This window comes from Egretta garzetta, unplaced genomic scaffold, assembly GCF_000687185.1.
Source record: "Egretta garzetta isolate BGI_Z169 unplaced genomic scaffold, ASM68718v1 scaffold383, whole genome shotgun sequence".
Classification (NCBI taxonomy): Eukaryota; Metazoa; Chordata; class Aves; order Pelecaniformes; family Ardeidae; genus Egretta; species Egretta garzetta.
In genome coordinates this window covers 1,771,700-1,786,191 of record NW_009259100.1, presented here as the reverse complement: position 1 = coordinate 1,786,191, position 14,492 = coordinate 1,771,700, and the positions used below count along the sequence as shown (strand labels likewise).

Sequence of the window (14,492 nt, the reverse complement as noted above, 5' to 3'; positions counted from 1 at the left end):
TCGAGGGGGAAAAAAAAAAACACACACACACACACACAAATGCATGCAGACACGCAGGAGGAGGAACGTCAAGAATCACAGCCTGAAGTGGGCTGCTTTTAAGGTGAACAGAAGGAAATGCTTTTTCATACACCATGTAATCAAACCATGTAACTCATCATCATAGGTTGTGGTGGAAGCCAGAAATATACGTGCATTCCTGAAGGGGCAAGGACTCTTCGTGAAGGGTGGGTCCAGCAGTAGCGATTAAACTGCCCGTGTCAAGAAATCCCCAAATTCATGCCTGCCAAAGGTTGGCAGGGTGTGGCAGTTCTTACGCCCCGCACGGCGCGGAAGAACCGTTTTTTCTACCATTTTGCCACCAGTTGCTGGCTGACACAGGTCAGCGGGCTGAGTGGGCTCTTGGTCTGCCCCAGTCTGGTTGCTCATAGTCTGCGATGCATTGTAAGGGGAAGTACAGGTAGTGGTAGTGGTGGGGGAATTGTGTTTGAATCTTTCCCTTGGGAAGACCAATGAAGTGGCTGAGTAGATGGAAACCTGTTAAATGAGAAGTTGCTCATGGAATTACATATTCTAGTTAATTAGTATTAAAGCATTCCATAACATCGCCAGGACCTCCCCAGTATTTTTCAGTGTGTTTCCTATGGATTTAATGTAAAGCGTGTGCGTGGGACAGGGTTAGGTGTGGCACAGGGGAAGGGGGTGAAAACTTATTTCACATTCTGTCCCAGGCTCTCTGCCTGGGCTAAATCTCATCAAGCAGCCCCGCTGCTGCCCCAAGATCAGGCTGTGCCAGGGCATTACCTGCGTATCTCCTTGTCTCCCTCCAACACCAGCAGCCGGAGGACTGCAGAACACCGTCATCGGGGTGTGCCGCTGAGCACAGGTCAGCATGCTGCAGGAGGTCTCACTGCCGGCTGTGTGACAGCGTCCCAAGGGTCTGCAAGTCACCTCTAAGCAAACAAGCCCTGGTGGGAAACAAGCTTGTGGCTGTTTTGGGCACTGCAGCTGAATGTCACAGCACCCTGGTCACACTCTGAGCACTGTATTCTGTGCCTGTGTATGGGGTGGCTGTGGTTAGGTGTTAGCAGTGACAGTAATATGTGAGCCAGCATCAGCCAGATTTTGCTGGGGGTGGGTGGCAGTTCTTAGGCTCAGCTTTGTCAAGCATTCAATTCATGCTTCAGGCTGAGGCTTTGCACATGGGATCTCGCCTCCACTGCAGGCTGATGCTGCACTCGCCCCATCAGTGACACGCTGCCTGGTCAGGACTTTCCTGCTTTCTCTCTCAGACATGTTTACTGAGATCTGTTCTGCAGGGAAGGAAGAGGGAATTTGAATCTTCCGTGTCCTGAGGCCAGGTATTTCCTTGTTCTTCTGCTCTCAGTCAGTGGAGCGCAACAGATCGGTATCCCCCTTCCACTACTGGAGATGGGTGTTAAGGTAGCAAGGCTGAGGCAAACAGGGCAAATGTAAAGCAACCCGACCTTCTGGACTAGCAAAGCTGGGTGTGCAGGGATAAGCGTCATCTTGAAGGCTGCACAAACCCAGGTGAAAGCCCAACCGCCTGCCCTGGCCTTGCTGTGGCGCAGGACGGCACGCCAGTACTGAGTCACTCTTCCAGCAACAGCAGGAGCTCCTTGCTAGGCTGCTCCCTCGCCTGCCCAGGTCCTGGCCCCTGGGGGCAGCTACCCGCTGGAAAGAGGAGGGGGATTGGGAAAGCAGGGCTGATCATGGGAGCAGCGTGCATAGAAGTCATAGTGCGAAGGAGGGGGATTACTGCTAACCTGGTCCAAGCTGTACTCAATTTCCCCCTTGCAAGGGCCTTGGCTTGTTTTTACAGGCACATGCCTGTATACTAGGTATGGCACTGACACAGTCGCTGGGCAGGAGTTGGGGAGAGCCTGTGCTCGTTTCCAAGTAATCCCAGGGGAGGCCCATGGGCCTTCGCAAATCTAAATTTGTTTTAGCTAGACTGGGCAAAATAGTTCATTTGCTAATACTAGGATGATGACAGTGTGGCTGTAATGTTTGTTTATCATTGTAGGGTTGCTTCTAGCTTCTGGGACATTGAAAGATTTGGGGTTTATTCTTTAAAAAAAAAAAAACCTTCAAAAAAAACCCCCCAAATCCCCAAACAAATAGTCCACTGTGGCCCTGTTTGGCATGCAGGGAGCCCACCGGAGGGTGACACAGACTTTCCAAACACTGAGCTCTGAAAAGGGAGAGCAGAGAGCATAGCAGTTTGGGCATGTATCTTTTTATCCCTTTACATGAATAATGGCAACTCCTTATTCTGAGGTGTGATTTTTTTCAAAGGGGCAGCAAAATTTCTGTTCAGGCAGGTAACTCTCCTGCCTTTGCCTTCCTCCATGGAATCCAGGAAATCATTGTGTGCCCACTAGCTTGGGATCCTAAGTATGACTGGAGCATCACATAAAAGGCAATGCCAAGGGAGGCCTCCCCTCAGTGCAGAGCTGGAGTTGTAAATGGCTTGGTGGGTGAGGAAGCATATTAGTGGGCGCAGACAGAGCTGAAAGAGGTCAGCTCTATGCAGCAGGTCTTGGCACGAGGCTATACCACTGTCTCAGTGACTCTTGTTTGTTCCCCACCTACAGGCTATGCACTGGAGAAGAAAGTAGTCAAAAGCAAAATGGGGGAAAAAGTTGGCCTGCCTTGTTGTCATGAAATTCCCAGCTCAGAAAGCCTATATAATTACCGGGTCTACTGGCAGAAGAACACCACGGAGGTAGTGCTTGCCTATGCAGCGGGGAAGATGATCTCCAAGCTCGAGCGGTATGAGAACCGGACAGAGATGGATGACAGGAACCTCACCCTGTGGATCTCCCCTGTGGAAATCCTGGACAATGGCCCTTACCAGTGTGTAGTTCAGCACCTTGGAATTTTGCAGAACCCAGTTGTTGTGTGTGATGAGCCTGTCACCCTTTTTGTTACAGGTAAGTGGATTGCCTCCCGACACATGGGGCTCTCTGGTGCCAACCTCTTGGGGTAAGAGGCACTTCTCCAAGCTTTAGTCATAGCATAGCAGACAGACTTTCATCAGGAAACCTAAAAGAGTGCTGGAAGCTGTGTTAAGGTCCCTGTATTTCCATTCTAGCAGCCGCCCTCCTTACCTTTCCAAAGCTACACCAGGTACAGAAAATTTGCCTTTCCCACCACCAGCCCACCATCCCCCACCTTGATGCCTCCCCTCTCCCTGGGGCAAGGATCCCTCCCAGGATACCTCCCCAGGTACACTGCTGGTGGGTGCCATAGGCCGCCTCTGCCCCCTGCTGTCTTTTGGGCAAGGCAGAGACCAAACCTTTGGTGCACAGGAAGCGTCCAAGCTGAAAGAGGAATGGGGTGGTATTGCTCCTCTGTGGCCGCAGGAGCCATCCCAGCCCTGCATCCAACCCCTTGGGAGTTCAGGCTCTCCAGGGGGCTGGCCACCTCGCTGGCTACACTGCAGCTTCACAGCCTGAGGCTGAACTCAGCTGGAGATTTGAGGCTTTTTACCTTAAAGAAACAACCCAAGTTCCTTTGCTCAAAACGAATCTGAATCTTTTCTTGGAGGCTACAAAAAGTTCCGTTGACATTATTTTCCATTTTCCACCACTGTTTTCGTGGCGGTTGGTTTCAACCAAAGGCAGAGGTACTGGTAACATGTACAAATATATACATATATTTGAATACCTTTAGCAGCAGAGAGTTCCAGGAATCTTTCAGACAAGCTAGTGAATGAGCATTCCCCATCTGGAATGAGAGTCGTCAGGAAAAAAAAAAAGAAAACCAGGCTTTTGAGGTTTGGCCATTGCCTGCCTGTCTGAGGGCATGGTGGGCATATGTACAAGGAGACAAATTTAGTGATCTTTCTGGGAACCGATATGAAAAAAGGGAAGTGCCCTCTCTAGCTGTGAGGGCTGAGGAGTTAACTGCATGAAAAATGTGAAACAACGGATGTCTTTTCCTCCCGACAAATACTCCAGTTTCTTTCCTTCCAGAAATCCCCTTGCTGTCTTAACAGGTCAGTTGTAATAATTGTGGTAGACTTCTACTCCCTTTGGAAAAGTGGGATCGGTTATTGTGGGGATCAGGAAAGGAAAAGCTCCCCTTGCCACTTCTGGAATCAGACTACCCTGCAAGAGGCAGAAAGGTTGCTCCCTGGTGACTGATCAGGGAGCCTCAGTGAAGCTGGCCAGGATGTTTGAAGGGACTTTCCAGACTGGATGTCAATGCTGTATTGCTCAACAGATAGTGGGCCTGGGAAGAAATCTGGGTCTCTTCTCGTCTGCCACTTCTTGGCCGAGCAATGTTGAGGAAGTTTCTTTCACTAGTTACTCAGTAGCCTAGACCATGGGTTCGTAGCCAGCATAAGCTGTGGAAGACGTGCTACGACCGCAAGGCTGTCTGCCTTATTCCAGCAGTCATGTGGTCAAATGGCGAGTCAGACAGGGAGCAATCTCAGACAAAAACCTTATCTGCTCCAAAAAATCATTTTGCAGTGAGTTGAGCAACCTGCTGCCACTCTCTGCCTGGCCTTGCCATGGCTGGGGCTAGTGCCTGAGTGGGTGTGCAGGCTACGGACCTACAGCTGGCAGGGGTGGGAGGGAGAATTTGGTCCCTTTGGCAGCGGTGGTGTTGGCATGACTTGTATTCACCAGGAAGCCACATGCTGAGTTTCTTTTTCTGACTGGTGCCTCTCTTGCTAAAGGTGTGGTCCCGTGCAGATTTTTCCAGTGGGAGGGTTGCCTTAAATAGTTCCTTTGTGACCCCTTGCTTCCTATTCCTCACCCTGGGCTGTTTATTGCAACTGTTTACAGTGACACGATGAACCAGATTGGCAAAGGGAAGCAGGCTAAAAATGACACCACCTTTCTTCTCCCTCTTCACTCATATTACTCCTCTCATCCATTTCACTGTGCAGCCTCACAAACACCTAGAGCAATACATCTGTCCAGGTGGGAAGGCATGGAACAAGCTGTGTGGGTGGGAAACCTCTGAAAACTGTCTTTGGCAATGAGAAAAAAGTCCAGTGAGAACATGGTCTGAGAGGATCTGTGTATTGCTACGTATTTTTGTAGTGACTAGTATGATTGGGTCTTGCTCTCAGTTTGGCCTTCTGTAGGGTCTCTCATGTAGAAAATGTAATTCAGTCTCTTGCTGGCCACCCCGGCTGAGAGACCAATGTGTGACTCCCCTCCTTTCCCAGCGGAGACGTACCCTCTGTGAGCGTCTGGCTGGGAAGGGACAAATGAGGAAGGGAAAAGGAAATTGTCTACTGTTGACTGTCCGTAATACAGAATTTTATTCAGTCCTGTATTTTTCCTACCTGTTTTATGATTCCTTCTGTTGTCCCACAAACTGCTGTATGTAGAGAGAAATGGCAGCACTGGAGAGGTGGGGTCATGAAGTCTGTGTACTGTCCAGGGAGGAGAAGCAGCAAAGGCCAAGGCCATATTCAGTCGAGGCTGTGGGGAGAACACTAAGGCAAAAGAAAGGCCAGACAGATTATGATAGAGGAAGAATGCCTTGTGGGGGAGTCTTTGCTTTGACTGTGGGTGATCAGGACTGCAGCCCTCGCTGTAATCTGACAGAACGGTAACTAAATCTTTCTTGCTTCAGCTGACTTCAGTAACCCGAACATAACAGCAGAAGTATCCAATCATTCTTGTGAATCAGCTGAGATGGTGGTAAGCTGTTCTTCTCACGGAGGTTTCCCCAAACCCAAAATCTCTGGAGCCGTCAACAACATGTCCCTGATGTGGAATACCAGCAGGGTGTCCAAGTCCAGCCTCGGCCTGTACAACGTCACTGGCAAACTCTGGCTCAACATCACCAAAGACGTCAGCTTCACTTGCTCCATTGAATACAATGGCTTTGTCAAGTCCAGCAGTTGGCTTCTGAGTAGGTTTTATTAATAGTTTGTGTTACAAAACCATTTTGTTTCATCTGCTGAGTTGCGTCTCTGAGAAAGCAGTGATTTTTTGTATCTGTTCATGCAAGGATGACCCAATGATCCTGCCTGCGAGCTGTACACCAAAATATTTGAAAGGCTGTAAGACAGCAGGGGTGGGAGAGGAGAGTTACAACAGCAACTGACAAGCAGAGATGGCTCTGTCTTCTTGCTGCTCTACTGTGAGCCACAGCTGGGCTGTTGGGCCAACTGGATCCTGTTGTGATCTGGTGATGCCAGCCTCAGTGGCTCCTACAGACTGGGGTTGTCACCATTCTGTGCCCCTCCATACCAGCACGGTCTTGCTCCCAGATGCATGGCACGGACCTGGTATAAGAATGGAGGGACTTGAAAAATTTGTATGCCTTAAAAGTCACAGGTTGCACTTAAAAAGAATTTCCTCATTTAACAAGCATGTTAGTTCCTGCTTCAGTGACAGAAACTGTCAGCTGGGGTCTAGACAAAATTCTGCTTTCATACACATATTTAATATAGGGTTAACTCATACAGAAAAAAATCCATCACTGCATGGCTTAGAAGTGATAACATAATAGATAACTCTGTGCTTTGAAAGCTTGAGGCCCAAGTGAAAACAGCATGAGGGAGGGCAGCAGCACACTACAGCACACATAGATGTTTTGCAGTCGAAGGGGATTTGCAAGAAAATTCTTAAAGCCAAAAGGATTTTTTTTTAATGTTGTTACCAAAAAAGTATTCTGAAATGTCTCTGGGTCTGATGTTTTCACTGTCGAGATAAGGGCACCTTCAAGGAAAGCTGGAGAAGCACTATTTTTCCTAGGGAATTGTACCTTATTCATCAAGGTACCTTATTCATCAATCTTACTACAATCAAAGGGGCTCGTGAGGAGAGGTGCCATTCAGCTTCAGGACAAATGCCAGAAACTAGTGCTTTATGAATATTGGTTATTGCTGGATGTAGTGCGTAATGTCCCTAGAGATGGTAATGGAAAAAGGTTATGAATATCATACTACATAGAAAAGGAGAGCAATGGAAAAAAACAAAAAAGTAATACACTGTTGTCACACAGATTCTCAGAGGAGGGTGCAATCAACAGTGACAACAGCAGTCACAAAACCCCTGCTTTTTGATTTTTAAGATGTGGAACCACTCCCATTCTGGTATGGTAGAAATGGTCCTCCAAACGAGTCTTTCATGAACACGGAGTTCCAGACAGAATACAGCCTCTGGTAAATGTAGGAGGCAAACTCTACAGTGGAGGGGAAGATTGTACAGTGGATCAGGCTAGTGTCTTAGAAGTTGAATGATGCTTAATTGTGCGAGTTGTAGATGATAAAAATCCGGAGACCTATGAACATGCACCAAGCCTGTCCCTCCTGTTGAATTAGGGTTGTCTTGTACTGTACAAGAATGGCCTGTTATCTACTCTAATGTCCAAGTGGCAGAATGGTTGTCTCCAGTGGTGGAAAGCTAAAGGCTCCAGATCCACTGAAACTGAATTCTGCCACAATGCTCTTTTCCTGCCATGCAGAAAAAAGTCTGTTCTGGTCTGTTTAATGCATCATTCTCCATCACTTGTGAATTCAGAGGGGAAAAATATTAGTAGGCATAAATCTGGTGAAAACAGTAAGAAAAACTGCAGAGTACCTTTGAGAATGGAAGTTTTCTAGATACAGACTCAGACTTTTCCACCAAGCCTAACCAGTTTCTTTAAAAACAGCTTATGTGTTTTTAAATATTGCCTGTCTTAGTCCTATTCTGGGCAAAGACCCAGCATTTTAGATTCTGTGGATATGTTAAAAATTTCAGCACATAGCAAATGTGGAGGGGAATGGAAGAAATTTAGGTGCCAGCGTTGTCTGTCTCTTTATGGAATAGGTAAATTTTCAGGCTGAATATCTGAGTTGGAATTTGGCCAGAACCACCAAAATTCACATACCTGCTCTTACATGAAAATGCCAATATGTTGTTGGGCCCTTTATTTATGTTTTATTTCTTCTGTCTCAGAAAAACCAAATGAGTGTGTTGTCCATACTGTGCCTCCATCTTATAATGTTATTACTGCTTCAAGTATCATTATTATCGTCTTCCTTTTGGCTATCACCCTAGCAGCAAGATACCTCCCAAGGCATGGTAAGTGCATCTCCTTTTTCAAGAAACAGTCTCTTACTGCTTATGGAGTTTCTATGCAAAATACACATTTATAGAAACTATACTGACACAGTAGGTATTTTTGTACCTTCTTCTCATTTCCTTTTTTTTTTTTTTTTTTTTTTTTTTTTTTTTTTTTTTTTTTTTTTTTTCATGCAGCATCTACTGTCACAAAATCTAAGTCCAGCTCAGGACTTTCCTACATTTTGTGTGCAAGCAGCACTAGGGTTCAGGTTTGAGAGTGAAGGGATGATGGGGAGTTTTGACAGCAGATCAGAATATTTCCAAAATCAGGGGTATACAGAATTGAAAAGATTCATGTATTAAGATGCTTGAAGATGCCAAGAATCTTGGTGATCACTATAGATACGTCTGAGCACTAACAGTTTTGAAATGGGATCTCTTTACACACTCTACTTAGACAATCCCTTAGTAAAGTCACAGAGCCAAAGTCACAAAGATACTTAGTGCCAGGGCCACAGAAAGGACTTAAGCATAGCAATGTCCCACTTTTAGGAGAACCCTGATCAGGAGAGACGGATTTGTCTTTTTTGTGTAGCCAAAAATGGCACAGGTGAGGTGCCCAGTCCCAGCCTATGAAGTCTTCAGTAACTCCAGACATGTCTCCAGGAGTTTTTCACTGGCAAAGGGAACCTCAGCTGGCAACTGAGTGGATTTTTTCTTTTTTGTGGCTCAAAAGAACCTCATCTGTTAGCTGTTGCTCCTAATCATGTCTAAGCTGAGCTATCCAGAAAGCCCCTGAAGATATGGGCCGACATCTAATGGATTTATAAAGGCAGCTAGGCATCCAGCCAGTATTGAAAGTCAACAGCAGAAAATGTCCTATCCACACAACCTGTTAGCAGCTTTGAAAAGCAGTCCTGGAGAAAGACAGTAGGCCTTGCAACACGTTATAAATGTCACCCAATCAAGTTCTGTCAGGTCACTGGGGAAGTCAAGTCTGAAGACAAGAATCCCACACTGAGAGTGCTCTATGTTCAGCCTACTTAAACCAGAAGCCATCAGTCTGAGCGTCTTAGCTCATCACGGTTGCAGTGGTATCCCCCATTGGAAAGAGGTTATTTGCCAGGCATCAGGGACTCAGTTCGCTTAAGAACACTTGGAAGTTTGTTATGCTTGTGTCTTGTGCTGCCTCTGTTTCAGCTTCAGACAAGTTCACTCCCAAGTCAAAGGTGCGGAGGTGGCATTACTATTTTTCTTTTCTCCTCCTCACCAAGCACATCCCTTCAAAACCCAGTGAGACCACTGAGTCAGGCTGGGCTAATTTTCTTTTTGGTGCTTTATCACCAGGGTGGGTTTAGACTAGATAACAGGGTAGGTTTAGACTAGATATAAGGAAGAAATTCTTTACAATGCGGGTGGTAAAACACTGGAACGGGTTGCCCAGAGAGGTAGTGGAGGCCCCATCCCTGGAAACATTTAAGGCCAGGTTGGACGGGGCTCTGAGCAACCTGATCCGGTTAGCGGTGTCCCTGCTCACTGTAGGGGGGTTGGACTAGATGGCCTCTAGGGGTCCCTTCCAACCCAAAACATTCTATGATTCTATGATCACAAAGAAAGGAAGCTTCTGGAGGGCAGTGACTCTTTGGCTACACCTGTGCACCTCCTCAGTTTCCACTCATGTGCCCCTATGACACCAGCGCTGGTTCTCCTCTGCTGTTCCCTGGGGCTCTGTCAACGGGAAAGCAGAAAGCAGGTTGAAACCAAGAAAATCAGAGCTGATTGCAGCCTGTGCTGTTAGCTGCGTGGGTAATGAATTTCTAATTGTAGGAGAAAATGAACTGGAATTGGAAGATTCGGCTCTAAACAAACAGAGGCTGGAAATTAAAAGGTTTTTTACCATTAAATCAGTAAGATTCTGGAGCATTCTGAGACAGCCTTTTACATAGACACCAAATTGCTTTTAAAGTAGATGTAAAAAGCATGCCAACGTGGTAGAATGTGATCACCTGCAACAGCATGGGACATGGCTGCATAAACTGGAATTCCCCTTTCAGTCCCATTTTCCTAATATGCACAGGGAGTAGATTTGCTGAGTCAGGTGGTGCTATTTTGTACAGCCACTTTCCAGACTGGGCGTATACTGTAAGAAACTGAAGCTAGACCTTCAATCCAACTTCCCAGTTTGCACAGTTGCCACATTTTGGTGCTGCTGTGCATTGCTGCCTGTCTGGGAAGGGAAATATCTGTCCCAAGAGCGCTTCCCGCTGGTGTTGCTACAGGTCACCTTTCAAGAGCTATTGTGGGAGCTCAGAATAGGTCTGAGAGTACGTCTATTGTTCTGGCATAGGGAAAGCTGAGTCGGGAGCAGCCTTGATGCTAAGAGTGTTTTCTGAGCTCAAAAAGCCATGCTTGAAAGAGCTGAAGTGTAGGAGGGAAGGATAGAAAGATAGAGCAAAACGGAAATAAGAGTTCTCAGATGTGTGATTGTGGTGGTGACCAAAACATGTAGATGCTTTGTTGAGGTTCACAACCCCCTACTTTGAGGAGCTCACAGCTGATCTCTGCAGCAATTTAATGGAACGCTCTAGATTTTTCTTTTTTTGGGTCTTCAATTAATTTAATGAAAAGCACCAAGATTAGAGGTCACTTAAAGAACAGCTTAGCATCCATGTTGTAACATTTGCACAAGCACAATTTGCTGTAATAGTACAGAGAGATTCAACTTGAATTTTTAAAAGTCATTCATAGATGCTGAGATAGTACGGGGACCTGTTTAATCTGAACTCCCTTTAGAGCACTGAAAGAGTTGGTTGGCTGGTTCTAACACTGGTGTTCTTCTACTTCCTTCGTAAACTGCATTTAGTGACATACAACTTTTACCATTATTCCCCTTCTGACCTTATCTTAGCATGTAGCAACCTGTCTTTGTGCCAGGCTGAGGTCCTAGCCCTGTGCTAATGAGAACCGTTTTATCCATATGACACTATATAGATAACACTTACACGTAACGGAGCATTCTATCAGACCAGACTGTGGCTATGGGCCAGCCATATTAAAATGTACTGCAGGGATGAGTCCTGCCAAGGAAAAATAGAAGTAACTAGACCTAAAAGATTTTTTTTTTCTTTAATTTCTTCTCTCCTTTCTTCGCACTCTCAGTTATACTTTGTTGAAGAAATTTGGATTCAGCGCTTCTCTGTCTTCTGGAATTCCAAATACTAATGAGGGATCTTATTTTTCAGTCTGTTCTCACTGTTGTGAGCCTCAGGATTCAGTGGAAGAGGGTGTGAAAGAATGTATGAAGCCATCTATGAGCTCTAAAGTGACGTCTGAAACATCATCTGTATGACCAGATCGCATTTGCAGGTAGTTTTCTTCACCATTCTTCTCTTGGCAACATAGCTTCTCAAGTACTATTAGATTCTCATGCAATGTTAGCTCACAAAATCATATCTGGCTTTTAATATGAGTGTGTGCTGTCCTTTAGGGTAAATAAAAGTGATAGGGCCCTGTTGCCAGCTCAGACATGTGGTGTTTCCCAGTCAGGTAACGAGAGGAATGATGCTCATGGTGCTCGTGGGCCATTGCTTTGTTTGGGTTACTTCAAATTTCTAGAAATGAGTGTAGTGAAAAATGTTAGAGGACCAAATTTCCCGGGTTGCAAAGCTGCTTCGTCCACAGAATGGGCCCCACATGGATGGTGTGCAAGTTTTTGTGGCATTCATTTCCTTAATTAACATACATTTTTAGGGACTAAACAGGGGTGGAGAGAGAGGGAGATAAAAGAAAACGAACATTTGACAACTTTGATTGTCAGTGTCTCCTCTGAACCTCTGTAAGGAAGCTGGTTAGTATCTGAGAGGTGGGTTGTAGTACAGTCATCCGTCTATCAGGACCTGCAGTGACATCCCCTGCCACTGCCCTTGTCCTCATTTTATGGGCCTCCCAACTAAGAACTGGGCAGTCTTTTAGTTCCTGTCCCGTTGGACTCATTTATGAGTAGCTCATCACTACCACAGGTCCCACGTGTAGCTTCATCCCCTAGAGGTTATTTCTGGCTGGTGCCCTGTGAACCATGCACCTGATTTGATGCATAGACATGGGAATATCGCTGATAATAGAAATGAAGGATTGACCAAATGGAGGTGAGGGAGAGGTGAACAAGAGAACAACTTCAGCGTTCCCAGTAAGATTAGCAATGCCAGTCCACTTCTGAGATATCTCCATTCCCTTCAGCAGCTGGAGGAATGGAGAAAGAAGTTTCCCCTCTGAGCCTTGCCCAGGAAACACTCGTATTTTAGGAGTTACTTTTGATAATGAGATGTTGTGAAGGATGGGCTGGGGAAGAGTCTGGCTTACCAAGGTTTTATGACTGCAAAGCATTATATTCATTTTGTCTTGAAAGCTCAGCTGTGTTCAGGGCTGTGTCCTCCAAAAAGACATTTTTCAAGTCAAGAGACTGAAGGAAAGATTAGCAGCTAACTTCTTATTCACATCGTTATCCAGGTGACTGCATTTCCCGCTCTCACCGCAGCATGCTGAATTGCCAGGGTAATGCCAGAGAGTAACAGCTATAGAGTCCTAGAAGTCATGAATTTGTCACGCTGTGTGTTGCAGTAATCTAAAACCTTAACGTTTTTGAGATGGAAAGGAGGGGAAACTATCATTCAGGCCACCCGTCTCATTTCCAAACTTGACCACCCACTCATGTTTTCCTCTGGGGAAGGCCCTATCTGGAACAGATACTAGAGCCTTGGTTAGCATGAATTCTGGGGGGTTTTGTGGTGGGAGTGGCAGGAGTTCACCTACTGAATAAATCCATTCTGCCACATTCCTCTTTTGTTATAAAAGTTTGCCAGGCTTTTTCTGTAAGTGGCTGGTGTTTCCCAGCGCCGGTGCCTGGAACGGCTGCTGTCTGTGGACGGGGATGGAAGCTGTGCTTCCTCAGCGTCTGTCACCTCTTAGCTGCATGATGCACTGAGCCATGTCCTATTGCTGCTTAAATAGGGTAGTGCGTTTGTTAGTCATCCTTGCTTCACAGAGGGATAGCACCTCTGTACCATCCAAAGGGTTTCACAGTAAGCGTTGAGCCAGTACGTAGCTCGCTGTAGTGCCCGTCCTGAGCTCTGAACAGCTCTGTCTTTACTGTAAGAGGAGCCCTCTTGTGGAGGGCTATCGCAGGTGATCCCCATGCGTCTTGCCTCCGAAACGTTCGGGCTTCTGTTTAGGGTTGAGAAGAAGAGTGGGGGAAAATCAGTAAAATATCTTCTTTGCATCCCTCAGGTTTCTTATCCTGTGTATTCCGCACTGCAGTCCCCACTGTTCGTTGTACAGCAATGCTTATTGCGTTGACCCTTTGGCTCTCTGAAAGGGGGTGACAGCAGTAGAAAACTCTGCTAAAGAAGACTGACAACATAATCTCGTGTGAATGAACACAAAACCCCACCTGTGCCACAGAAGCTGTGGGGTAGTCTCGTTACAATGGGGTCACTGGAATTCCCACCGGGAGGACCCTCCGTGTTCCTGCAACAGGATGGAAGAAGAGTGTCGTCAGCAGCAACAGAGCAGTTCAAGAGTTCGGGATCCTCTGGTTTGATGCCGCCTCTATGAAAATCAGGGGGCCTGCAGAGCCCTAGCAGGTAGCCCACGCCCACCTCACCCCTTTAGTAACGCAGAGCTGGCCTTTGGGAGACCCCAGACCCTGACACACAATCTCAAGTCAGGCTGTGCCTCCATGTTGCGACTGGGAGCAGCTAAACCTTCTTTTATTTTGAGCCTCGCATGGGTATCTGCCAGTACTGTTCTTTGTGCTGGATGACTTTGGACTTGGACTTGACCATTACAGATACGTGTCCCTTCTCCCCTAAAGAGGCAGTAATGCACACACTTTTCCTGAAAAAGCACCTTGAGGTGGGACTATATGCCTCATGCTTATTTTCAGTGCTATGAGACTTTTTAGGGAATGATTGCATACTGATGGCACACCTAACAGCTAACTAATATTGCTTAGTGGCAGCAGTGGCAGAAGTTCTCATAACCTTTCTCTCCTGAAAGGACGGCCTCACCAACCCGGGCACCGAGATGCAGCTCCAACGTTAAATTACTCGACAAAACAGGAGCACAGCTGGCACGGCGCAGCCCACTGGTGGAGGCGCGTGTGAGCACACGCCTGTGCACACCTTTGCGCACACGCACACATACAAGCTTTTAGATGCATTCCTTCCTACCTGCGCTTGCGGAGCCCCATTTAAATGTCTGTAACACTGGGTGGCTATCTCGTGTGTATCTATGGTAATGAGATATAACGCAGGGCCTCGCTTCCCAGGGGGCCAAGAAGGCCAATGGCATCCTGGCCTGTATCAGGAATAGTGTGGCCAGCAGGAGCAGGGAAGCGATCGTGCCCCTGTACTCGGTGCTGGTGAGGCCGCACCTCGAATACTGTGT

At 46.7% G+C, this 14,492-nt stretch overlaps 1 protein-coding gene across 1 annotated transcript; it reads left to right on the top strand.

Annotated features, from left to right (window-relative positions):
* The first annotated feature begins 2,622 nt into the window (after window positions 1-2,622).
* Window positions 2,623-14,433, top strand: CD80 (CD80 molecule). The gene is made up of 5 exons (XM_035890752.1): window positions 2,623-2,957; window positions 5,623-5,904; window positions 7,941-8,066; window positions 11,291-11,414; window positions 13,332-14,433. The coding sequence occupies exons 1-4, from the start codon at window positions 2,654-2,656 to the stop codon at window positions 11,395-11,397; spliced, it is 819 nt and encodes a 272-aa protein (XP_035746645.1). The 5' UTR covers window positions 2,623-2,653; the 3' UTR covers window positions 11,398-11,414; window positions 13,332-14,433.
* Window positions 14,434-14,492: the final 59 nt, after the last annotated feature.